Here is a 26,421-nt window from a genome sequence, read left to right on the forward strand (position 1 = left end):
TACTTAATAATGCCATTCGGGTTAAGTGGGCCCCCCGGGCTTTGTTATGGTCTCCTTTATCAACTAAGTTCTCCATGATTTACTTGTACAAGGGAGTTGTGGTATACTTAGATGACGTCTTTAATTTTATTCAATAGTCCATAGCAGAGCATGAAGCATTGGTTCGGGAAGTATTGAAACGCTTTGCTCAACAACTCTCTTTACCAAACTCTCCAAAATGCTGTTTCCACCTGTAGACTCTATTAATGTATTGCCGCTCCGGATCTCGCTACCGAGGGCTTGGGTAAGTAAATGGATCCTGCTAAAATTGATGCTGGGTCCTCCAATGGCTTGCCCTCACCAACCGCGGAAGAACTCAATCTTTTTCTAGTTTCCTTTGCTATACTTTTATCAGACTTCACACCTCACCAAATTGAACTGACTCTCCTCTCTCACAGACCCTCTTTAATGCACTCAAGGGTAAAGATCCATCACTGTCCGGCCAAGCCCAAATGTCCCCTTTCCCTGGTTCAGGGGAAGAATGTCAACAGCTCTTTCAGCTCTTAAAGTCTGCTTTTACCACTGAATCCCATCCTAAAGCACCCTGGACCCAGATCTCTCGCTTGTGGTTCACGTGGATGCTCTCGGACAAAGCCGCTTTGGGGCAGCTCTGTAAGGTGCAGAAAAAATAAGATGGTAGGGCTAGTTCTGCAGGCTTATTTATCAAAGAAATTCTCCGGTGCTGAACTCACTGGACTGTGGGAGATAAAGAGACTGCGGCCATCAAAGTAGCATCTCCACTTGGCTTCACTGGCTGAGGGGGCTAAAACACCCTCTTCTGTCATTTGGTTGGATCACAAAACTGGCCGCCTTTCCACCCCTCAAGATGTCCGCTAAAACAACCTCGCAATGGGCATTTCATTCTCGCTTTCATACAGTTCCTGTTTTTCCGGAAAACTAATAAACTGGCTGGATTCTGCCAAGCACTGCACCTGGAGAGGTGGAGCTGCCTTTGATGCACACCTTGACACGACTGCTCTCCCTCCCAGTTGGGGCTGGCTGTCACTCCTATTCCTGACGCCCACACTCCTCCTTCAATCACTCTTATCATTCCTTCTAGTCTCTTGCTCTCCTTTCCCAAGTGGAACTCGGGAGGAGGCGGGCTGCAAATTTGTAGCCTCCAGCGTAAGAGGGAAGTGACTTCAACAAGGCTTGAGAATGGAGTTTGCATGAGGAGGGGAGTGTTGGCCTGCCTCCCTCCGCAGGTTCCTTGAAGCCTGCCACGGCTGCTCCGCCGGGCTGACATCATTTTGGCTTCTTGAAAAAATCCTGCATTTGGCCCGGCCACAGCCTTTCTGGTGGCGCTGCGAATGTGCAAGGACATTGAGAAGTGCATATTAAAGGGTTGCTCTTGTTTCCAGCAGCTTCAAAAACATCTGGAAAGCCCCATGGGCTGTTGAAACCTCTCCCGTGGCCTCATTCTGGGAAGTCATTCCATGGATTTTATTACAGATTTACCGAAAGTCAAGTGGCAACACGGTTCATGTATGGGTAGTGGTGGACTCTATTTTCTAAACAAGCTCCATTTTATTCCATGTGCTTCCATCCCCTCCGGCCCTGGGTATAGCACAGCTGTTCATTCAACATGCTTTACCGTCATACACCCGCTTCCCTAAGGTATTCCCATCAAGGCCCCCCAATTCATTCTTCTTCAAAGTTCTGGAAGGCTTTTTTAGAAAGTTAGTCAGCTTCGGGCGGTCACAAATTTCTACCACGCTTCCAAAGTGACGGTGTAGATGGAGAGAACGCACATTGGTGAACCCTAGAGCAGTATTTACGTTGTTAAGCACCAACTACCACCAAGACAATTGGTGCGTAGCTCATTCTGGCTTATGAGTACTTCTATACCAATGTTCATAGCAGTACAAAGAAAACTCCTTGGAAATTGTGTCTGGTCGCTTCCTTCCCGCTGTCGCTGCTTTATCCAACACAATGGCGGCATGTTACTGGATCCTCCAGAGTTTGCCACATAATGGGATTTCATCCCAGTCGGTGGTCTATCGGTCCAAACGCCATCCCACCCTTCTCGCGAACAAACTCTGGGTAATCTTTAGGTCTCAGTGGATATTCCTCTGGGTATAATCAATGGGTTTATTCCGGTAATATTGACGCTTCTAATTTTATTTCTTGTTTTCACTGCTCTTTCTCTGTGATAAACTCTGGGGAGGGTCTTTATGGAGGTAGAGTGTGGGGTTGTTTCACGGAAGATGGTTGGCACGCCTAACCACTTAACGGAGTACATCTCCACAGTCTGGGCGATGGGCCATAGCTTCATCATGGAGACTTTATCTCTGCTGAGATGAGGTCTCCGCTCCCATGGGGAAGCCGGGAGGTGTATGTGGGATGGACAGAGTTATAACCCGTTGCGCTTCCCCTGGCGGGAAGTGTCATTCCTGCCACCGCGCAGTACTTGAGCTTTCTAAGATGTCTGGATAAACGGTCCTCTTCACCGCAGCCTCATTTCTGCTTCCTATGAGAATTCCTCATAAAATCCCCAGTGGGGGGGGGTTTTCAAGACAAGAGATATTAAGAGGTGGTTTGCCATTGCCTGCCTCTGTGTCATGAGCCTGGTATTCCTTGACGGTCCCCCATGCAAATACTAACCAGGGCCCTACTTAAGTTTCAAGATCTAATGAGATTGGGCTAACCTGAGCTATCCAGGTTAGGACACCCATTACCTTAGCATGGGCCCCTTCCGCACATGCAGAATAATGAAGAAGATGAGTTGGATTTATATCCCCCTTTCCAGTGGTGGGATCCAAACATTTTAATAACAGGTTCCGATGGTGGTGGGATTCAAACAGTGGCACCGCCGCACACACGCGCCTCCAGTCCCTATTGGGCAGGGAGGTTACTTTAGTAGCCCCTTCTCGGCACTCAGAAAAAATTAGTAACCACTTCTAGAGAAGTGGTGAGAACTGGTTGGATCCCACCTCTGCCCCTTTCTCTCCTGCAAGGAGACTCAAAGGGGCTTACAAAGGGGCTCCTTTCCCTTCTCCCCTCACAATGAACACCCTGTGAGGTAGGTGGGGCTGAGAGAGCTCAGAAGAACTGTGACTAGCCCAAGATCACATAGCTGGTGTGTGTGGGAGTATACAGGCTGATCTGAATTCCCCAGAGAAGCCTCCACAGCTCAAGCGGCAGAGCGGGGAATCAAACCCGGTTCCTCCAGGTTAGAGTACACCTGCTCTTAACCACTACACCCCTGCTGCTCTTAACCACTACACCACTTTCAATGCACTTTCAATCCACTTTCACAATTGTTTGCAAGTGGATTATGCTATTCCGCACAGTTGCAAAGTGCATTGAAAGTGGATTGAAAGTGCATTATTCAGCATGTGCGGAAGGGGCCTAAGTTTTTTATTGTTATTATTTACTTTTAAATATTTTTACCTAAAGTATATATTAGGCCAGTGATGGCGAACCTCTGGCACAGGTGCCAGAGGTGACACTCGGAGCCCTTTGTGTGGGCACGCGCACACAGAGATCATCATGTGGGGTGGTGGAAAATCACCCCACACACACACACACACACACACACACACACACATCTAGACTGACCTGGGCCACTGAGCACAATGTGTGCGCACCACAGTGAGCAGGAAGGACTCGGCTGGCGGGCCTGGTGCCTGTGCTCCAGGTGGCTGATGCCGGGGGTGGGGGCGCAGAGGAGGCAGAGATGCTAGAGAGGCACAGACTGGTGTGCGCGGGAATTGGAGGCTAGAGCAGGCTGGCCCCTGCTCGAGCGGGTGGGGTGGAGGAAGAGGGAGCCAACAGTTTTTTTCTAAACTAAAACCTCAGCATTCAGGTTAAATTGCCGTGTTGGCACTTTGCGATAAATAAGTGGGGTTTGGGTTGCAATTTGGGCACTCGGTCTCAAAAAGGTTCGCCATCACTGTATTAGGCCTTTGTTCTGGGTTGTTCATTAATTCAAGATACACTGTTGATAATTTTTAAAGAAATCAGCTGTGACTCTGTCTTTTTTGTAAAATCCCTTTAGAACACAAAGCTCCTTTCAGTCCTCTTACGAAAGAAGAGGCAGGGAGACACCTGGAGACCATTGGGAGAAGAATCTTGCCGGTCATGGATTTCATCCGAGGCACCAAATTGACTGTGAGTGCCAGACTCTGTTTCATGGTGTTTGTTTTTCCACGGAGGATAACAAGATTTTGATGCATGGGAGTGATGGGGTTTAGCACCTGAGTTATTTCAGGCGTACTCACTATGCCAAGGGTCCCAGGTAGTCGTTAACAAGGTGGGGAAGAACTGGTTAATTTTCTTGTGGCAGCTGCAAATTTTGGCTGTGCTCTTTTGAAAACACAGTTTTATCACATAGGGCAGTGTTATAATGTGGCACCATTTGGTGTGTGACTTCTCCTGCTGGCGAAATTGACCATGTGTGCGTTTGAAATATATTCTGTGTTTTGTTGCATGCGACATAGCGGGTCACCACAACAGTACTTGGTGAATGTTTAGATCCTCTGAGCACAGTCCAGAAATATCCACACAAGTATCCATGGAGTTTACTCAGTTTACTTTGTTTACTGCCTGTCCCCAAGATTCCCAAGACACAAGGCATATTATATAATGCAAAAACCTATGCACTAAAACAGAATGAACAAACGATCATTAAAACTGAATCTCAGAGTTGTGTGTTAGGTGCTGTCAAGTCACTTCCAATGGATGACTTATGAAATAACCACCTTCAAAATGTCCTGTCGTTGACCGCCTTGTTCAGGTCTTGCTATCTGAAGGTTCTGGCTTCCTTTATTGGGTCAATCCATCTTGTGTTGAGTCTTCCTCTTTTGACTATTGTGGGTTTTCTGGGCTGTGTGGCCATGACATGTCTCTGAAGAGAACTGATTGAAACTAAATCCAGCTAAGGCAGAGGCCCTGTGGCTGGATTGGGGTGTTATGTGTGGGAGTTGCCAACTACCAGCTCTTGGTGGTGTGCATCTGACTCCTGCATTGTCCGTCAAGAGTCTTGGTGTGCTTCTTGACATCTTCTTATCAATGGAGGCACAGGTTGCCCAAGTGGCCCTGTTATCTTCACCAGGTGAGACAACGGACACCCTACCTGTCCCAGACTGATCTTGCTACAGTGATCCAAGCACTAGACTGAACTACTGCAACTCACTTTATGTAGGGCTACCCTTGGGCCTCCTCCAGAAACTACAGCTGGTGCAGGATGCAGTCTCATGGGCCCTTAACCACCAAACATCCTTGAATTTCCCAGGTGGAAGTTGACCACTTTAGGATTATGCAATACTGACAGAAGTATACAGATAAGGCCAAACAAATTGGATATAACTTCAATTTTTCATTATGTATTGCCAAAAATTTTCATGGCCAGAGTCGACTGGGTGTTGTGGGTATTCTGGGCTGCATGGCCATGCTCTGGTAGTTTTTGCTCCTAATATTTCACCCACACCTGCGGCTGAAGATGCCAGCCATAGATGCGGGCAAAACCTTAGGAGCAAAACTACCAGACCATGGCCACACAGCCTGGAAAACCCACAACAGACCGTTGATTCTGACTGTGAGAGCCTTCAACAATACATCTTCCTCTTCTCCCACAGCCTTCAACTTTCCAATGAGTCTTATCTTCCCATGACGTGACCAAAAGCTAGTCATGTTTAGTTACTTTCAGAACACAAAAACAGGGGTGAAGCGCAACAAACAGCCGAAAATAAAATTAGCAAACAGTGTGATAAGGTTGTGACCAGTTTGAAGCTCACTGGAACTCAGATATGATTAATCATGGAGGGATTCTTACATCTGGTACCCAATGACTTCATTAAATAGGTCAAGAACTCACCATTTATGAGGCAGAAAAATGGATAATCTTAAAGCCCCTTGATCCAGAGTCTTTACATTCCCAAGCAGGACCCTCACGTAAAAACGCAAGGGAATATTTAAGGGCAATGTTGTGGTGTGGGTCCATACATTGTGGTACGGTTGAACAGCCTCATATGTTACCTTTTCTCCCTCCACATGCAAATGGACAAGAGGGAAATGGGTCCATTATAAATATGCTGTGTGGAATCCGCCATTGCTAATCACCAATTGTGGTTTTTTTTAAAAAAACACAACAATCCTCCGTGAAAAATGGGTTGATTCAGTTCTTCTCTCGCATATTTTTCTGATTCAAAGTCTGCATCCTCTTCCCTGGGTCAGCTTCCCCACTCCTTACCTTCCTTTCTCGTGGTAGTAACTCCGCAGAAAGGCCCTTCGCTGCTGAAAAGCCTCCTACGGGGCTTCATGACCACGGAGACTATTTGCTCGTTCCACCCATTTGCCATTAAGGAGCTTTAACGCGGGCAGCCAAGAAGCGGGAGTTTCGTGGGGAATAGAGAGGCAATGAAGCCGCTTTCATTGGCTGGCACAGGTGTGCGATCCATGGAGGAGAGGGCGGGCCTCCATTTTCTTACTATTGCGCTGGGACGAGGTCGCTTTTGACCAAGGCTCGATGTCTGCAATCGCCATCAGAAACGCGGCTGGAAGGCTTTGAAGCATTTGTTTGAGACGTCTGTACGCTGGACGCCCAGCATAAAAATAAAAGTGAAAATCAGTTCTTGCTCTGCCGCCACCGACTCACTACCGCCTGGTCTGGTCTGCAGCACCTGCGCTGTGTGAATTCGCGAATCTACCAATTACGGCTGTGAATCGTTGCGTAGCAAGTAAAACCATGGCGAACAGTAAGGGAACAATATCGTCACGATCCACGCTTTGTGCACACGCTCCCAAGCGCTCTTCATGTGGGCTTCATATTCCACGCACTGACGGTGACGCACTCGCCAAACAAAATGGACGATTCTTTCCCTGATGATTGGCCGGAAAGCTCTCTAGCCGAATCTCAACCGCGCAATTATCTTCCGGGTTCCCCACCACTCGCTGCCAAGCGCTGCGGTTTGGGAAAAAATGTTAAGCTGTTTCTTTGATGAAGAGCAGATTTGACGCGCGCCAGGGAGGAGGAAGAGCGGCAATTTCTGCGCAGCCACGCAGTGGACGCTGGGGATGTGGGGAACGTCCTGGCTCCCCGCGTCTGAACAAGAGAAAACCCCGCGGCTAATGGTGAGTGGGGAGCGACCCCTTCTCAGAAAGTTCTCCAGGGATTTTCCCCTCAGACGCTCTTTTCAGCAGATTTAAGAGGTGCAAGACCTCCAGTGCAGGTATGTTTAGGGAGCCAGGGAGTTCATTTCAGAAGGACCGAGGAGCTACACCATAATAAAGTATAACACACAATCCCTCACGCCAGAATTTTAAAATTCTGCCCTTTCCTTCACACATAAAGGAACTTCTGAAGTAGCTTCCATTTAGGCGAAACCATTTTGTCAATTCCTCTCTGTACTTTTCCTGTTGAAGTGCACAGTGGGTTGGCTTGTCTTTAATACTTTATTGACCTTAAGTAGAAATTGCCACAGGAACTAATTTTAATGCAATTCTTAAAGTATTATTTTAAAAAGTAATAGCTGGGATGGAGGAAACTTTTCTCAGAAGTCAGCAAAAGATTAACTTTAGAATTTACTTGTCAGCCAACAGTATCTATATTTCCGTTGGTTGCTTTTTTTGAAGGGGGGGGGAGAGATTTTGAGCCAAACAAAACAAACGAATCATGTAACCTGCATGAATAAAGGAGACAGTCAAAATAAAACTGTTTATCATTGATCTAAACAGAACGTCTGCCAATCTAGTCCAGAACACATAACTGAGGGAACAGAACACATAACTGAGGGGAACAATAGAACACATACAACTGAGTGGAAAAATCCTTTTGCATTCTTTCTGCAGGTAAACAACTGTGGTCGATTGTTCTCCCACCTCTACCGTCGACGAATTCACCCTTTGCTGCGTCAGCTTTTCTACTGTCAGCCGCCAGCATCATTTCTGGCGCCGGCTCCTGGGCTCTAACGACCCGGTACCGCAGACCTCTGCGTGGGGTCATCAAAAGGCACCGTTTTGAGGAGTGCCAGGAATGACGCGCGCTGAGGGGGTGCGAGAGCGGCAGCGTCGGGGCGGCTGCGTTGTCACCGCCCCTGTAGTGGGGAGTGCCGCGGGACCCCACGCTACTTGGAGAGAGTAGCGCGCAGCAGATGGTAAGTGGGGAAACGACCTTTGTGTAGCGATCGTGAGAAGGGAGCACCTTTAACCCAAAATGGGATTATAAAGGAATATTGATCTGGCATTACAGGACAATGACTACTCTATCATTTCTCTCAAGATGGTGATGAAATTGGACACTTCTGTTTGCTGCAGAAGTAGTCCAGTTTTTATTTGAATTATACGTGCAGCTATTATTTATCTCACACAAACTGCCTTATACTCATTCCATGGAAGAATGTGCTTTATAGGACAATTTTCCTCCAAGTTATCTGCTATTAGCTCTCTGAATGTCTTTGCGGTTTAAAAAAATGAGGGTTTATGGAGGAAAAATACACTTCAGTTGAAAAGATGCAATTCTTGTTTCTAAGATCTAAAATACTTTGCTAGGGTTTTTTCCCCCCTGTTTGAAAGACACTGGTGGAAGCAGGAGAAACAAAGAATTCACTGGCACCTCAACAGTATAGTTCTAAGCAGTGTTACACTCTTCCAGATTTTCTGACATCAATGGGCTGAGAAGGGTTAGGTCAGAGATATTCTGATGCAGATTTACTTAGAAATAAATCACACTATATTCAGAGGACGTTACACATAGAATTGCCCTGTCAAGCAATATACTCATTCATTTAAAGACATAAAACAATTAAAACTATTCATACAAAATTAAGCACTTTATAAGTCTGATTTCAGAAGAACTACAATGCAAATCCTAAATACATTTGTACTCTTCTAAATCCTTATAAATCAATGGGTTTACAAGGGTATAATGTAAGGTGACCAGATTGTCACCTTTTTAAACCAGGACGGGGGGGCGCGCATGCAGGAGCGCACTGCCTTTTGGGGTGCTCCCCGGTTTCCCGCCCTGTGACAGGGTGGGAAAAGGGGAGCGCCCCAGAAGGCAAAATTGGGACAGTTAAAAAACCCCGCGGGACAGATGGGTTTAAGACGGGACTGTCCCGCCAAAAGCAGGACGTCTGGTCACCTTAGTATAATGTATAATGCAAACCAGCAAACCAAGTAGGGTTACCAGCTCCAGTCAGGAAATACCTAGAGATTTTGGGGGTTGAGCCTCAGGAGGGCAGGGCTTAGGGAAGGGAGGGGCTTCAACAGGGAATAACGTCATAGTGCCCGCCTTCCAAAGCGGCCATTTTCTTTAGGTGAACTGATTTCTTTCCACTTGAAAAGGGCTCTGTGGCTCCCTAGACACATCTGCGTTTTTGGTACAGAATGTAACATATTTCGGTTTTAACTGAATATAATCCTATCTAACATTTATAGTCAATCATCGACACCAGGAGTCCCTAATCTTTTTAATTCTGTGGGGTACCTCTGGGATTCTGCCATAGTGGAATGGATGCAACCACAAAATGGCAGTTATAGAGGTGGAGCCACACACCCAGAAGAAGCCCCAGTGCAGGGAGACACGGGGTAATTAAAAATGCACTAGGAAAGAAGGGAGTGAGAGAATCAAACAAACACTGGGGTTGCAACTGCCACTGAAAAAAATGCCAATTTAATCTGCATAGCCAATCCGAACTTCAGTGGCCAATCAGACATCCTGCTGGGAAGAGCCCCACCTGGCCCCACCCACTTTCTAAAAACACTTGGAGGCACCAGAAAAAGTGTTGGTAGACACCATGATGTCCATTATAGAACTCAAAAAGAACTCTGACCTTCCCCGCCCCAAAGCTTAAATAGCAAAATGTGCATGACAATACATCTGTTGAGATGCTGATCTTTATTTTCTGATGAGTTAGTTATCCCTGTCATAGATAGATGGGCAGTTGGGAAAGTCCCCAAGCCTCTTAACTCTCCAATGTCATTGACCAGATATCTACATTTAGGCCCTTTTCCAAGACGAAGCCAACATACAGGCCACCTGGGGACGGCAAAAACGCCATCCCCAGGGAGCTGTTCACATGAGGGGCGCAGCTGCTTCGCAGCCGTGCCGCCCTCGCTCTTCCCAAGTGGCGCGAAGCTGCTGTTTTCCCACCTCGCTTCCTGAGCGAGGTTTTCGAAAAACAGCGGCTTCCAGCCGCTGCCGTGCAAACAGCAGCAGCTGGAAGGCGCCATCCCTCCCCCCTTTGCCTGATCGACTTACCTTCTCTGCGACCATCTGGTGCGTCGCCGAGGCCTGGGGACACGGCCCCCCCTGCCCTGCGACTCGGGAGCGGTCGCGTAGGGCAGGGGGGCATGTCCCCTGGCCTTGGCAATGCGCCAGAATGGTCGCAGAGAAGGTAGGTCGATCAGACGACGGCGCTCCGTGGCGCCGTCTTCCCTTTAGTTACCGGGACCGTTCGTGTGAACGGTCCCGGGGGGGGGGTTGGGTCGGCGTCATGTATGCCGACCCTACCCCCAGCGTGGCTGTGCGGAAACGGCCCAAGTTTCCTTTTTGCTTCCTCAGAGCTGCAAGGAGAGCTTTGCAATATTCCAATAGAACAGGGTGAGCAAATGGAATAGTGTGGCAAAGCATGAGAGAGGGTCTAAATTTAGATAGAAATCCTTGGCTTTCCCTGTTTATACACTTCTCTTTGAAAGAAACAAACCGCTTAGCCCACAGATTTCACCGACAATTATTTCTGTCATTCATCCTCCACAAGTGCAGGCCGGGGGTTTGTTTTACTTTTGTTTCCTTTATCGTTTTTCGCTTTGTGAGTCCTGCCCATTCTTTTTCCCCCCTTTTTTTCCTTCATACAAATTGGAGAGGCTTAGAGCTTGTTCAACCTGCCGATGAATCGTCCGTTCATTTCCTTCCCCTCGAAGGCTCATCTTCAGACACCTTCTGCCGAGTCTGTTGCTTACCTCTTGTTCCCATTTGTCTAGTGCCAAGCTCTTGCCTCCATTAAATCATCCAATTCCGTCCGCCTAAAGCCTCCATTTAAGTTTGCTATTTACTTAACCTTCACTGTACCAGGATGAGGCGGTTTTAACTTCATCCATGGCTACTTTATTATTTTCTTTACCGCGGCTTAGTAGCCTCTTGAACTCCACTGTAGCTCAGGTAATTATCATGGTGTTTCACATCCCTGAGGACTCTTATTGCTGCCAGAAGCAGTTATTTACACTCTGTTTCTGCATTTTTTTCTTTGCCACTGAAACACAACCCCTGACAGTGTTCAACCTGCTATAATCCCTTCTTATAAGATAAGAATTAGACTTCAGGTGATTTCTTTCTTTACTTTCTGGCTGCACTGTAGGCTTACAATGAAAGTCCACCTGCTCCTTTCTAAGCCTGCCAGCACCCGGGAGGCCCTGTTTTTGTGCAGCCACGAGAGACGGTGCCTTTTTTGTTGTGGGACCAATTCTGCAGAATGTCCTCCTCGCTGCCCTTCGCTTCCAGCACCAGAGAAAGGCATTGTTTTTAATGGGCTTTTTGTCCATTCCATCCTCCCCCTTGATGGCTTCATATTATAATGTTGTAGTTCTGCTGCTGTAAAAATTGGTCTTTTTATTTATTTGTTTGTTTGTTTGTTTGTTTGTTTTATTATTTCAATTTCTATACCGCCCGATCCCTGAAGGGCTCCCCGAAGGGCGGTGAACAACATAGTATAAAACATTAAACAGGAGCAAATCCAATACCACACAATACATAGGCTCCATCAATAAAACATCTTTAAATACATAAAAACAGCGGCTAACAATTAACATTTAAACAAAAGGCGTCCAAGCCTCAATTACAACCCACCCCAAAAAGGGGGATGGCAGGCCCCTCAATATGAGGGGCTCTGATGTACCAGTGCCAGGGCAAGGAGCAGTGGAGGGGCACCATATCAGTAGCTGGGCACTCCAAAGGCCCGGTGGAACAACACGATATTTTAGATATTTTAATGCCACTGCCAATTACACTGTTGTATTTTTTAATATTCTGGGAGTGGAGGGTGGTTGTTGTTGATGTGTTTCTTGCTTTAATTTTGCCAGAAACCTTATCAGTAGCTATTTCATTGCAAAGAGTATGATAAATATCACCATTCTATTGAGCAATAGCCAGCTCAGGTAGCCTCTCTGTAGAAGTTCCCTGTATTTAGCAAATGAGTAAGAGAAAGGATTTGTACAGCCCTCCACGTAATGTGCTCCTTTACTTCATGCACAGAACTTTTTCTGTGAGGGGGTCTTCATCAGGTGTGGAGCGAGGGGGGGACGTGGGCACGTATACACCCCGTGCCCCTGCCCCCTTCTGCCCCTGCCCTGGAATTCCCCTCCGTGCCCTCACCACGCCCCCCACGTACTCTCCCCCTTAGCGCTATGCCACTGGTCTTCATAAACACGACCTCCATGCTTGGGCTCTGCAATATAGTGCAATATATACGCAAACATATAGTGCAATATATATCTGATCATGTAATGCAACTCCTTCTCTACTATGAGTGCAATCCAAAGGTTCTAAGCCCATTCATTTCAGTGGATGCGTATAACTTGGCTTAGCAGTGCAGTTCATATATTGGCATCAATATGAGAAACCTTTTTTTAAAAAAATTGGACATGCGAAACTTGGGTTAAGCGCCCCGAACTGTGGAACAGAATCAAAGAGTTAATGTTCAGTTGACAATGGTGGAGAATCCCTAGTTCACCTTTTCCACCAAGAAGATTACAAATGTTGACGTGGGTACTTTATATTTTACAGCCCTGGCCCCTGCCTGGTGGAATGGTCTTACTCATGCACTTAGGTAAGGGGGGGGGGTTTCTCGGGTTTGAAACCCCCCCATTCATGTCCGAAGCTCCGCCCACCCATTTGTGGGTTTTTAAAACGTTTTAGTGCTTTTTTGGTTTTTGGCCTGCAGGGCCAAATCTCCTTGCCCTTGCTCCCTCACAACACAATCTCCTTGCCCTTGCTCCCTCACAACAAACACCCTGTGAGGTGGGTGGGGCTGAGAGAGCTCCGAAAAGCTGTAACTAGCCCAAGGTCACCCAGCTGGCGTGTGTGGGAGTGCACAGGCTAATCTGAATTCCCCAGATAAGCCTCCACAGCTCAAGCGGCAGAGCAGGGAATCAAACCTGGTTCCTCCAGATTAGAATGCACCTGCTCTTAACCACTTCGCCACATTGAAAGTGATGTGTTTCAGGGTGGGGGATAATCCACCCCCAAACAGCATCACTTTCAATGTTGTTTAACTAGGGACCCCAGATTCTCCCTTTAAGGTGGATCTAGTTTAAACACCATTGAAAGTGATGCTGTTTGGGGGTGGATTCCTGCATTATAGCAGCTGCCCCGGGGGGGGGGGGGCGCAAAACTCAGATTTTGCACCAGGCTCCATTTTCCCTCTATGCCTCAGCCCAGGGGGGGGCAGGGGAGGGCAGGGCAGGGGAGTCTGCAATCCCCGACCTCGGAGAGCTGCTTTTATAAGCACTAGGCCAGGGGCGGGGCTTGGGGGGCGTGGCCATGCCCTGGGGCTGGTGGGGGTGTGGCCCCACCCTGAACCCCCCCATAAAAAATCTATACCCACGTCCCTGCTCTTACTCCAGCTGTCAGGGCCCTGCGGGACCTTAATGAGTTTCGCAGGGCCTGTAAGACCGAGCTATTCCGCCGGGCTTTTGGGGAGGCCAGCCACTGACACACACCCCCCTCTTTTTTTTTAACAACTGGGGCCCTACTGTTTCCTTCTTAGAGGAGTTTTAATTGTTGGACGCCATCTGTTGCTGCTGCTGTTGTTTTTGAAATGTTTTATGATTGAATGCTGCATTTTAATGTACACCATTACTTATTGTATGGTGTTTGCTATTTATTTACTCGTTGTGAACCGCCCTGAGCCCTCCGGGAAAGGGCAGTATATAAGTTTAATAATAAATAAATAAACAAACAAACAAACAAACAAATAATATTATTATGACATTCGCTAGTACTACTAATACTCTGTTTGTGAGTGAGTGAGTGTGTGTGTGTGTGTGTGTGTGTGTGTGTGAGAGAGAGAGAGAGAGAGAGAGAGAGAGAGAGAGAGAGAGAGAGAGGTGCCACCAAGTCTCAGCCAATGTATGACAACCCCAGCAAGGGACTTTCAAAGCAAGTGAGAAGCAGAAGGTGGGTTGTCCTTGCCTTTCTCTGCAGAGTCTTCCTCGATGATCGCCCATCCAAATACCGAGCCAGCTTAGCTTCTAACATTTGACGAGATGGGGTTATATCATACTGCCTTTCTTCCACGACTACTAGTGATGGTGGTGGTGATTCCTAAAACTGCTAGGCACTGCACAAAATGTAAAAAAAAATATGAGAGGACCTGTCTGGAGGCACTTGTGCGACAGAAAATGTCAAGAGGTGGGAAACAGGCAAGAGGACTGATCAGGAGAAACCCAATCTCTCCCCTAGAATCTTGACATACTTGTGTTGCGGTATATACTTAAGCCAATGCAGGTTTTTCAGATTGTTTCCTCATAAGAGTGCCAGGATATTAAAGGAAGGTATAGGCCTATATGGCTCTCATCCTTCCATTTCCCCACCCCACCGAATTGCCTAACCTATCGATAGTTATTTCAGAGTCCTTCTGAGGTACAAATTCCTGCCTACACAAACAAAAGGATTTCAGATGTTAGAAGACCATGCTTCCACTGGCTGTCTTGGGTCAACCATGGGTCATTGAGTTTTCTTTGAATTCCATTTGCCAAGTGTAACAAAAACAAAAGCAACCAGTGTTGTTTACCTGGCTACTTAACCTGGGATGAAAGAACCGAGTGGAGGAGCTCTGTACCTGCCAGAAAGTTCTGCCCTTCTTCCTTTGCACTTAAAACCTTTGACAAACTTTATTGAGTTGAACAAATGAGAAGCCAGACCGGGTTCAGAAGCTGCTGTCTTAGGTTAGCGGAGCGTATAAACATGGTCTCGTTGGAGGCAGGCAATCAGACCAGGAAACACCATCAGAGTTCAGATGTTCACTTCACGGCCCGTCCCCATGCATTTGGGGGTTCAGATCCAGCAGGCCTGCTTGCGTTATCAAGGTTGCCTTTAAACACTACAGATTCACGTCGGCTATGAACCCGTTGTAGAGATTTATGTATTACAGGATCTTTTTTTTTTCATCCCTACCATTTCACTGAAACAGCCAAAGTATTTTTTTAAATAAAAGAGGATTATGGAAAACCTTGACAGCTGGAAGAAAAATTACATTCTTAGCTATCTCCTCATACTTGCGTATCTGCTTTGAACACTGTCCTTTTTTTTGTTGCTGTTGCTTATGCTAGAAGGAATGATTAAAGGATGTCCTCTATGACAGCAGCATTATCGTAGAGTTCCTGGGCCTGGTATTAGAAGGGCAAACACGTGGCGATAAGGCGCAATTTCAGCTGTCTGGGAGGAAGGTGGGTACTATCCCATGGTGTTTGCCTAACCCGTTTGCTTTCCGTTGCAAACCCAGGAGACTTTCTGTGCATGTTCGGGCACGATAGAAAAACTGCAGCATGCCAGCCTCCTTGGCCGTTTGCAGCGCTTCAAGGAGCAGTCCCAAGTGATTAATCAAGCCATGGCTGAGCTTGCAACAATTCCCTATCTCCAGGATATCAGCCAACAGGATGCTGAATTGGTAAGCCTTTTTGTTTTGTTTTGAATCCTTTCTTATGGCTTGCAAAATGTTATTCTTTCTCCTGAGGAAGGAAGGAAGGAAGGAAGGAAGGAAGGAAGGAAGGAAGGAAGGAAGGAAGGAAGGAAGGAAGGAAGGAAGGAAGGAAGGAAGGAAGGAAGGAAGGAAGGAAGGAAGGAAGGAAGGAAGGAAGGAAGGAAGGAAGGAAGGAAGGAAGGAAGGAAGGAAGGAAGGAAGGAAATTCAGGTGCAGCACTTCAGCAGGGTTGAATTAATGCTGGTAACAGAGCATGCGTAGAAAATGTCCAGAAACATGATTATATTTAAAACATGTCCAGAAGTATGATTATGTTTAAAACATACTTAAAACATGCACCCATCAGTCTGTTTACAGGACAGGAATCCCACAGGGCTAGACATGGCAAAATTAAGAGTTTGCTCCCCCTGAAGGCATCAGAAGCAAATGCCGAATTCTACCAAACTTTGGGCCAGTTCAGAATGGCTTTCCCGCAGCATTGTTGCTCTCTGGCCAACGTCTATTCTCCCATGTCCTACATACAACATTATTTCCAATTCAAAAATGGCCTCCAAGGGCTCTTTAAATAAAAAGGTTTTGCAATTCCTCCGGAACACTGTGAGCACATGAATCCTTCTGACTTCCTCTGGGAGACAGTTCCAAAGATGAGGTGCCAAGGTCAAAAGAGAACATATTTGATCCTCTGACAACTCTAACAGACTTCATGTAGGAAGAAAACACTTGGAAGACCTAAGTTTGTTTGTTTTTATGTATGTATGTATGTATGTATGTATGTATGCATGCATGCATGCATGCATGCATGTATGTATGTATTATTTATTTATTTATTTATTTATTATTTCGATTTTTATACCGCCCTATCCCCGAGGGGCTCCGGGCGGTGTACAACAAAATCAATACAAACAAGTTAGGGGCAGACCATACAAATAAAACAACAGCAGCTCATAAAAACTCCAACATTAAAACATACCAAATTTCATTAAAACAGTGGTAATATCATAATAAAGGCACCCGGAGGATCCTTTCCTTTAAAACCCTCCCCTAGGGAGCAATCGGACTCCTCCGTAGGAGGATAATCTTGATGGAATCGAACAGGGGCGCCATACTCAGCGGCTGGTTGCTCCAAAGGCCCAGCGGAACAACTCGGTCTTACAGGCCCTGCAGAACTCACCGAGATCCCGCAGGGGCTGGACAGCTGGAGGGAGAGTGTTCCACCAGGCCGGGGCCAGGGCCGTAAAGGCCCTGGCCCACGTGGAGGCCACCCACATCACGGAGGGGCCGGGGACTACCAGTAAATTCGCCTCTGCTGAGCGCAGAGGGCGAGTAGGGACATATGGGGTAATGCGGTCCTGAAGGTACGAGGGTCCCAGGCCGCGTAAGGCCTTAAAGGTCAAAACCCAAACCTTGAAAATGATTCGGCATTCCACCGGAAGCCAGTGCAGCTGGCGCAACACAGGCTGAATGTGTTCACAAAAGGCGCCCCTGTGAGCAAGCATGCCGCTGCGTGCTGGACCAGTTTCAATTTCCAAATCAAACACAAGGGGAGACCCCCGTAGAGCGAGTTACAATAGTTAGTACATGGGTAGTACATGAGTACATGGGTAGTACATGAGTACAATAGTTAATACAATAAGTTAGTACATGGGCTCATGCCAAGAGAGATGGCCTTTCAGGGATATGACCCAGAAGCAACTAGGCAGCCAATTATACCAAACAGAGGTGATATGATTGAAACTCTTAGTGCTACTAAATAAAAAAGAGAAGAGTTTCCATGCGAAGGTGCGACAGCAACCTGCACTGTTTCCATGGGCTCCAATTGCAGCCTGCACAGATGCACGCAAACGCAAAAACAGGAAAATGGTTACTTATCCTGACTGCAACCCACTATACGTTTGCGGTGCAGAGTGGGCCCTAGATACAGTTTAGGCCACACAGATGTGAGGCTCAGAGACACCCCCCCCTTCCTGCCTGTCTGGTGTTGCCACCCAAATGACCCTTTTCAAATGAAAATAGAAAATGGGAGCTGCAAGATCTTTCTCCAGCTCTATAGAATCTCCACATTCAGGATCCCCGAGTTGAAATCTTGACATGTCATGGCCAGTGGTGGGATCCAAAAATTTTAGTAACAGGTTCCCATGGTGGTGGGATTCAAACTGTGGCGTAGCGCCAATGGGGCTGGGTGGGGCACGGTGGGGGCGTGGCCGGGCATTCCGGGAGAGGGGCATTCCTGGGCGGGGCCGTGGCAAGGACGCAGCCGCTGCGTCGGTCCTTGGGTGGGAAACGAATGCACGCAGGCGCAGGCTGCCACGCACGCCGGTGCACCTCCTGCTAGACTGCTTCAAGTTCTGTGCGCTACTGCTGAGAGGAGGGGCGTAACTAAGGCAAAAATCACGTGGCAAAATCACCAATTAGTAACCCCCTCTCGGCACACACAAATAACTAGTAACCTACTCTCGGGAACCTGTGAGAACGTTCTGGATCCCACCTCTGGTCATGGCTCCTAAGCAGCTGATTCTCAAGGAAAGATAACCCAAAGAAAAAGGTATGCTTGTTCTTACCCTGACCTCACATAACTTGGGGAGTCTGGAACAAAAAGCCCTTATAGGTAAACACCCAGGCACCCGTGACACAAAAATACAATCCAGTGCTCTGCTACAAGCTTAAAAGAGAGAATAATTTTAAATTTGCAAGCATTTAAATTAATTACTGTATGCAAATGAACAGCGGCCAGTGTTTTCCTGCGGGACTGGTGGCAGCCCAAGTCATACATCACAGCTTAAGCACATGCTGTGAAAACATTACTTAAAACTGGGTCTCCCAGCTGCAAAATTTACCTTCTGGAAAACAGTGACCTTCTCAAGGGTAGATTTCAAGCGAACCTCTGGAGTGCTTGGATTGCTTGCTACCTTTCTTTAGAAAACTTGGCAGAATCAGAAGCCCATGCTGAATGTGCTCAGTGACGAATATGCTAATCTTCTTTCGTCTATTCCCTGCCTGCTAACCCTGACATTTAAACGATGTCATTGGAAAGGCCGGGAAAGCAGGACACTTCATCCATGTGGATATGTCCCTGGTTCAGTTAGAGCATATGTTTTAAACTGTTTTATGGGGGCTGTGAATCACCTTGAAGACCCTCTAGGGTTGAGATGCAGCTTATAATTCATTATAAACATGGGCATGATCCAGGGAAAGAGGAGCACTTTGCAGCCTGTTCATTCCAATGAAAGGATTGTAACTGTAGGGTCAAAATCTCCCACAGAGGGGGGGTCTCAAGAGTGCTTAAGAATGGTTAAGAGAGAAGCAGTGGTGTAGTGGTTAAGAGCAGGTGTACTCTAATCTGGAGAACCAGGTTTGATTCCCCGCTCTGCCACATGAGCTGTGGAGGCTTATCTAGGGAACTAGATTAACCTATGCACCCCTACACACGCCAGCTGGGTGACCTTGGGCTAGTCACAGTTCTTCCAACTCTCTCAGCCCCACCCACCTCACAGGGTGTTTGTTGTGAGGAAGGAAGGGAAAGGAGATTGTAAGCCCCTTTGAGTCTCCTTACAGGAGAGAAAGGGAAGATATACATCCAAACTCCTCTTCTTCTTAACTTTAAGAACATAAGAACAAGCCAGCTGGATCAGACCAGAGTCCCATCTAGTCCAGCTCTCTGCTACTCGCAGTGCCCCACCAGGTGCCTTTGGGAGCTCACATGCAGGATGTGAAAGCAATGGCCTTCTGCGGCTGTTGCTCCCGAGCACCTGGACTGTTAAGGCATTTGCAATCTCAGATCAAAGAGGATCAAGATTGGTAGCCATAGATCGACTTCTCCTCCATAAATCTGTCCAAGCCCCTTTTAAAGCTATCCAGGTTAGTGGCCATCACCACCTCCTGTGGCAGCATATTCCAAACACCAATCACACGTTGCGTGAAGAAGTGTTTTCTTTTATTAGTCCTAATTCTTCCCCCCTACTTTGAGTAGTTCATATATGGGCAGAGGGTATGATACTGCAGAAGAGCTCATCCCAGATTCAATCCAGTGAAAGAACCTGAGGTAGTGGGGAAAGATATTCCTTTGCCCCAAAAACCTATGAAGTTGATATCGATCAGAGCTGAAAACACTGAATGAAATTGAACAACACCTGGTGGCATAAGGCAGTATACGCATTCCAGGTGTATCCAAAACTTCTATATTTATACAACATTTACAATCTGATATTTATACAATACTTATATGTACCATATATTTATACAATATTTATATACATTTATACGGTCCTTACAATCCTGCCTTTTACTATGCAAATTTTTCCTGCACTAGCAGTGCAGTTCTAAATAGAATTAAGTCCTTCTAATCCTATTGACTTGAATGGATTTAGAACAGCTTGACTCTGGGTTAGGACTGCACGACAAAACGCTTTTTCTGAAGTCCAACATTTCTAGTGGAATTTTCCTTGTTGGAGGGCATTGTACATTCCACAGCGCTAGGCAAATATGGGTGGGGGGAAAATGTATATAATGGCCGTGGTGGTGCTTATTGTGCGAAAGATGAGTAATAAAATCATCAGCGTACAAATGATTTTTTAATTAGGTTTTAATCTGTGTATTTAGAGAAGTTATTTCTGTGTGAATTCCATTCTGATAATTTTTATCTTGGTGCCACAGCTGCAGTCACTAATGGCAGATACTATGGACACCCTCGAAGGAAGAAAAAGTGATAAGGAATGTGTCTGGAATAAAATTCAAAAGGTAAAAAAAAGAAAAGATAGTCACTGAAGACTGGCAGATATAGCACTTGCCCCAAAATATATGTCTTAGGATGGTGTCGGTTCTGAAGATGTTGAGAGCATTGGTCATTTTATTATCTTGAAATTTCTTCTAAGGGAAATTCGTGTCTGAGCTGTTAACCAGGAACAAATTGTTCATTTCTTGCATAGGTATAGGAACAGTCCATATAAATGACTAGCAGGGCACCTGTGCTTCGCTACGCATACTTCATCACAGGCTCTCTATGAATTTCGGGGTGACATTCAACATACTTCTTTACAGCCTGTTTGTGAACTTTGGGGTGACATGCAGCATATTTCCTCACAGCCTGTCTGTGGACTGATGGGTTTGTTTTCGCATTATTTTGCAGCAGCTTCCTGTAGTTGTATTTTTCTAATGAAATGTGTTATTGCTCTCTTTCACCTGGTGGGCTCCAAAAGACGTCATTTGGAAGCAGCTGTTGTATTTTCGGGATGCAGAAAGTAAGTGTTCTGCCATTGGATGCTGATGAGTGAGAAGGCTGTGAAGAGGTTCAGGGTAGGGTTGAAGGGCAGGGAGCTGGACTCCTCCACCATTGCAGCACATTCCTGGGGACTCATCCCGCCACTTCAGAGCACGACACCAAGCACAGGGTGATCGGAGGCCGAGAGCAATAAACTTGTCTCCACAGTAAGCAATCTGATGTCCATATGCAAAACCCGACAAATGTTTAGTAGTCCAAGGTGATAGTGTGGTTTGTAATCTATTTTGATAGTATTTGGCTGTAGTTGTTAACGTGAGGGTGGGTGGAGGAGTACTTTTTCATAGCCTGTCTGTTAACTTCGGGGTGACAGCATCCTTTTTTGCAGCCTGTTTGTGAACTTTGGGGTGACATGCAGCATATTTCCTGACAGCCTGTCTGAGGACTGATGGGTTTGTGTTCAAATAGGTTCACATGTGTTGTGGAGGGCGATGGTAGAGTGCAGTTGGTGAAGGACATGAAAGGACATGAAGCTGCTGGTGTTGAACTGTCACCCTTAGAATGTTCGTGCAGCATGTCTGTGGACTGAGCGGTTGGTTTGCCCTTAGAATGTTCGCGCAGATGGCCAGAGATGAGCAGTGAAAACAGTAAATAGGTAATAAATTGAGTGGAAGTGAATATTTTGGGAAATCCTTTCTTAGTGAGCACCTGAAATACGTAAGGAACAGGTATGCCAAATTTCATGTGTGTGGCTTCAGTGGTTTTTGAGTTCTGTTGATGAGTCAGTGAGTCAGTCAGTGGTATTTCACGTTTATAGATATAGCTATAAGCCTACATCACAAAGATCAGGTGGTGCAAGGTGTAAATAAACAAAGAAACAAAGAAGAAAAAAGCCAACCAGTTTTCTCTCTAGCAAAAAAGGGAAGAGGGATTTCCCCTTTGACCACCAGAAGGAATAGACTTGGCATCAAGGTATCTGTATGGACAAAGACCGGAGGGGACAAACTGAGGCTAAACAAGCCTACCGCTGGCATCTTGGAATATGCTATTAAAATGGAACCGTTATTTATTTATACTCTGTTCCCTCTAATGCCATGGGACAAATGTCACAATGCTAGAAATTGGTGCCACCACCCCACAGGGTTGATTAGTAGTAGATTCAGGACAGACACAAGGAAGTTGGTCACACGCCATGTAATTGACTTACTGCCATTGAATTCACTGCCATTAAGAGATCACAATGATGACAAGCCTAGAAGAAAACAAGATGTTACAAAAGACATGAAAGTGCTGTCAGTTTCTTCTTCCTTCACAATGCCTAGCTTATTGCAACATGTGACGCCGTATAATTGTGCTCTGCATTGCTGTATCCTAGCTGCTGGGCTGACATCCAGCGGTATGACACGGTGTCATTTGTTTTATTTGCTTGCAGGATTTATACCCCATCATTCTACCTTTTATGTCTTCAAGGCGGCTTATAAATAAATTACATTCTGTGCATTCTGGAAATATAAGTATTCTTAGGGCGATTTCCCACTGGCGATTAATCCTGGGATAGTCACCCGAAATATCCAGGTTTCCTCGCGATCTCCCCACTGCCAAACCACAGAACACAGATCAGTCCCGTTTCTGGCGCTCCCCCCCCCCCCCACAACCTTATCACGGGATTTTCCTGGACCTGCTTGTATATGCACCTTTTTGAAAAAACACTAATAGGAGATGGGGGCTACACATTTGAGGGCCCCCATGAACCGAATTTGAGGGCCCCCATGAACCGAATTTCACCAAACCTGGGTGGTATCATCCGGAGGGTCTCCTAAATCGGTAATGGTAAGGTATTATACTCTTTAATTAAGTATTGATGACTGTATTGTTTTAATTGTTTTAATTGTTTTATGCTCAATGTTGGACACCGCCCTGAGCCCCTTGGGGGAGGGCGGTATAAAATGTAAATGAATGAATGAATGAATGAATGAATGAATGAATGAATGAATGAATGAATGAATGAATGAATGAATGAATGAATGAATGAATGAATGAATGAATGAATGAATGAATGAATGAATGAATGAAGGTGCTTTGAAATTTTGGTGCTGCTAGCTTAACAAATTGCACCCCTGACAGCAGGCACACACACACACACACACACACACACACAAGGTGCAGGCCTAGATGCTTTCGCTAGAAACATGCTGCAGTGAGAATGTGCAGTGAGAACCTGGATGAAAAGGTGCCGACTCTTTTGAAACTTGGTTGTATCTAGACTAAACGTTCAGTGGGAATTCAGCCTTAAATACAAGGGGAAGCAACAGAGTTCATTCTGGGTTTCTTGCAATGTCACGTTCTGCCCAAACATATGTCCAGGGGAGGGCGGGGGGATGAAGCATTTTTGAGCTACATGGAGACCCTATGCTCTGAGTGAGACTAGATCATCCCCAAAACATTATTATATCTTGAACATATTTAAATAACTCCCAATTTTTAATCTGTTAATGCCAATGTTGAAAAAAAGAAAGAATCCCACAGCCCTCAATTTAGAGTGGCTGATAATGGTATTTTTTTTAAGCAGCAATAAAAGTTCAGCCCAAGAGGCCCAGATGTCTTAATTAGAATAGATGCTGTGGGAGAAATGTACAGGGATTTGGCAATTTTTAGAAAGATTATTTATCAGTGGAGTTCTCTGAATGCACCTGAAGTGCATGTTTATGAATAAGAGAATGAAATAACCGTGCAAGGTTTTGTTGACTGTTGACTCGTGATGTACTTACAGGCTGCCTTCCTATGCAAATAATTCACCTGTTGTTGTTACTGTTGTTTGTCCTGGGACCCCACTGAGGAAAAAACTGTAATCTTTTCCTTCATGTTTCATCCCAAAAGATAAACCATGCCTGAAAGGGGAGGGGCAGTGTGGAAGAGGAGGAGGGGGGATGATGATGATGCAAGCAAAAGCGTCCCGCAGAATTCCAATTGTTTGATCTTCTCACAGTATCAGTGAGAGAAGTCTATGGGTATAATAAGCCCAATACGTAGCATGCCATTAATACAGTCGGTGGCCTCCCAGTAAACACAAATTAATAAAATCAGGTGCCCTTCAGAATCTTTCTGCTCACTGACTAATACATAAATACAAGCTCCGCTGGCTAGAACACTTGCATTTTCCAGTGGAATTAGGCACCTTGAAACTACTTCAGTACTCAATACAATTAACTCATCTTGAGATGTAAAGGTGTGATATACGTTTGCCTCAAAGCAGTGTCATTAAATAACAACATTAAGTAACAACATTAACATTAAATAACATTAAGTAACATTAAATAGCAACAGTAAATAACAACATTAAGGGTCTACTTAGCTCAGATTATCTTAGGACCTGATTGTTTACCGCAACAAAGAAAATGCCAGCTCCATCGGTTAAGAAAACAACACAGAAAATGTGTTCAGCCTTACCTCTCTTGCCCTGCGCTGTAGTCCTGACCCAAATCTGCATCTCACGTGCTTGCACCTTAGTGGGGGAAAATGCTTGTGAATTTCGAGCCTCGCATCCATCACTTTTAAATATTTTGGTTACTCATACCTGCTTTTCTCCCCACCAAAGCAGCTTACAGTATCATTCTCCACTCCTCCATTTTATCCTCACAGCAATAATCGTGAAGTCAGGTTAGGATGAGAGTGATTAGTCCAAGTTCATAGAATCATAGGGCCATCAAGTCCAACCTCCTGCAATGCAGGAACACACAATCAAAGCACTTCTGGCAGATGGCCATCCAGCCTCTCTTTTAAAAAAACCCAAAGAAGGAGACTCCACCACACTCCGAGGTAGTGCATTCCACTGTCCAACAGCCCTTACTGTCAGGAAATTTTTTCTGATGTTTAGGTGGAATCTCTTTTCCTTCACCTTGAACCCATTACTCCTGGTCCTAGTCTCTGGAGCAGCAGAAAGCAAGCTTGCTCCCTTACCAACATGACATCCCTTCAAATAGCTAAACATGGCTGTCATGTCACCTCTTAACCTTCTCTTCACCAAACAAAATATACCCAGCTCCCTTGTAGGGCATGGATTCCAGACCTTTTACCATTTTGGTTGCCCTCCTCTGGACCCGTTCCTGCTTGTCAATATCCTTCTTGAATTGTGGTGCCCAGAACTGTACACAATATTCCAGGTGAGGTCCAACCAATGCAGAATAGAAAGGTACAATTACATCCCTCAATCTAGACACTATACTCCTATTGATACAGCCCAGAATCTCATTGGCTTTCTTAGCCACCGCGTCACACTGCTGACTCATGTTCAGTTTTTGGTCTACTCACTCCCAGATCTCTTTCACACGTAATGTTGTCAAGCCAGGTGTCACCCATCCTATATCTGTGCATTTCAAATTTTTTTCTGGTTAGGACTGATACGCCTTTAGGGAAATCCCTTTGATTTGTAGCAGCTACTTCCAAAGAAAGGCTTCTTCCCTGCCATCTTGCCCCCTGAGAATGTGAGGTCACACCCAGACAAGTCATCAGTGAGCAACAACAGATACCAGATACTGCCCTTCCTTTTCTGGAACTTAAAGGGCCCTATCAGGTGTGGATTGACTATTAAGGCAAAGTTCCAGTGGGCCAGTTGACCAGGGTTCATCCTCCTGCAAGGGTCACCCTGGCCCCAAGCAAACAGTGGCCAAGGCCCATGTGGGCAGAAATCTCCAGCTGACAGCCTGGTCCTCATGTGAAGCAGCCCAGTTGAGCCCCACACCAGGCAGGGAAAGAGGTTAGGTTTAGGGTTAGGATTAGGATTAGGATTAGGATTAGGATTAGGATTAGGATTAGGATTAGGGCAGCCCAGCCCCACACAGTGAAGCAGATGTCCAGCCGAGCCACACGAGACCAGCAGGACAGGCTCTTCCTTTCTCTCCCCCACCTTTTGGGAGGGCAGACCCGCAAGTGGATTGGGGCAGAGTCCTTTTCCCTGGCCTCTGTCTCCTCTTCCCTGCTTGTATCCAGGGTTGCCAACTCCAGGTTGGGAAATTGGGGGGCAGAGCCTGGGCAGGGTGAAGTTCAGGGCTAGAGTTCATCAAGGGCATGATGCTGTATGCTCAACCCGCTAAAGCTGCCATGTGCTCCAGGAGATCTGATTTCTGTCGTCTGGAAATCAGGTGTGATTCTGGGGGAACTCAAGGCCTTACCTGGAGGTTGGCAACCCCGATATCCATATTTATTCTGGTCATCATTATCACAGTTACCCAAGAACATTAGGGAGAAGGTTAGTCCAAAACTCCTCTCCCTGCTGCCTGCTTTCCATTCTCAAGCGGGTTTTTTTTTAATATAGAGCAGCAATGGAGTCTCCCCCACTGCTTTGTCTGCACATTTTAATTTGGTTGAGACCTTAATACCTGTTAACATGTTGATGGTCAAATGGTATCCAGTGGGCATTGACATCACATGCATTCTTGAGCAGGCAGGTCTCTGCCACCTGTTCCGACGTATTTCCCACCACCCCAAATCCGGGTTCACTCTTTTGTCTTTATTGCTACCGACTTAATTTACACA

General features: G+C 46.1%; 1 protein-coding gene across 1 annotated transcript in view; it reads left to right on the top strand.

Annotated features, from left to right (window-relative positions):
• The window catches only part of SPATA16 (spermatogenesis associated 16), a 173,318-nt gene extending 152,880 nt beyond the window's left edge, over positions 1 to 20,438 (top strand). The window contains exons 7-9 of the mRNA XM_048506936.1: positions 4,040 to 4,152; positions 15,480 to 15,644; positions 20,328 to 20,438. Coding sequence (XP_048362893.1) covers positions 4,040 to 4,152; positions 15,480 to 15,644; positions 20,328 to 20,438 — 389 coding nt within the window. The remainder of the gene's footprint in view (positions 1 to 4,039; positions 4,153 to 15,479; positions 15,645 to 20,327) is intronic.
• The last annotated feature ends 5,983 nt before the right edge of the window (positions 20,439 to 26,421 follow it).

Source organism: Sphaerodactylus townsendi, linkage group LG08, assembly GCF_021028975.2.
Source record: "Sphaerodactylus townsendi isolate TG3544 linkage group LG08, MPM_Stown_v2.3, whole genome shotgun sequence".
NCBI classification, from domain to species: Eukaryota; Metazoa; Chordata; class Lepidosauria; order Squamata; family Sphaerodactylidae; genus Sphaerodactylus; species Sphaerodactylus townsendi.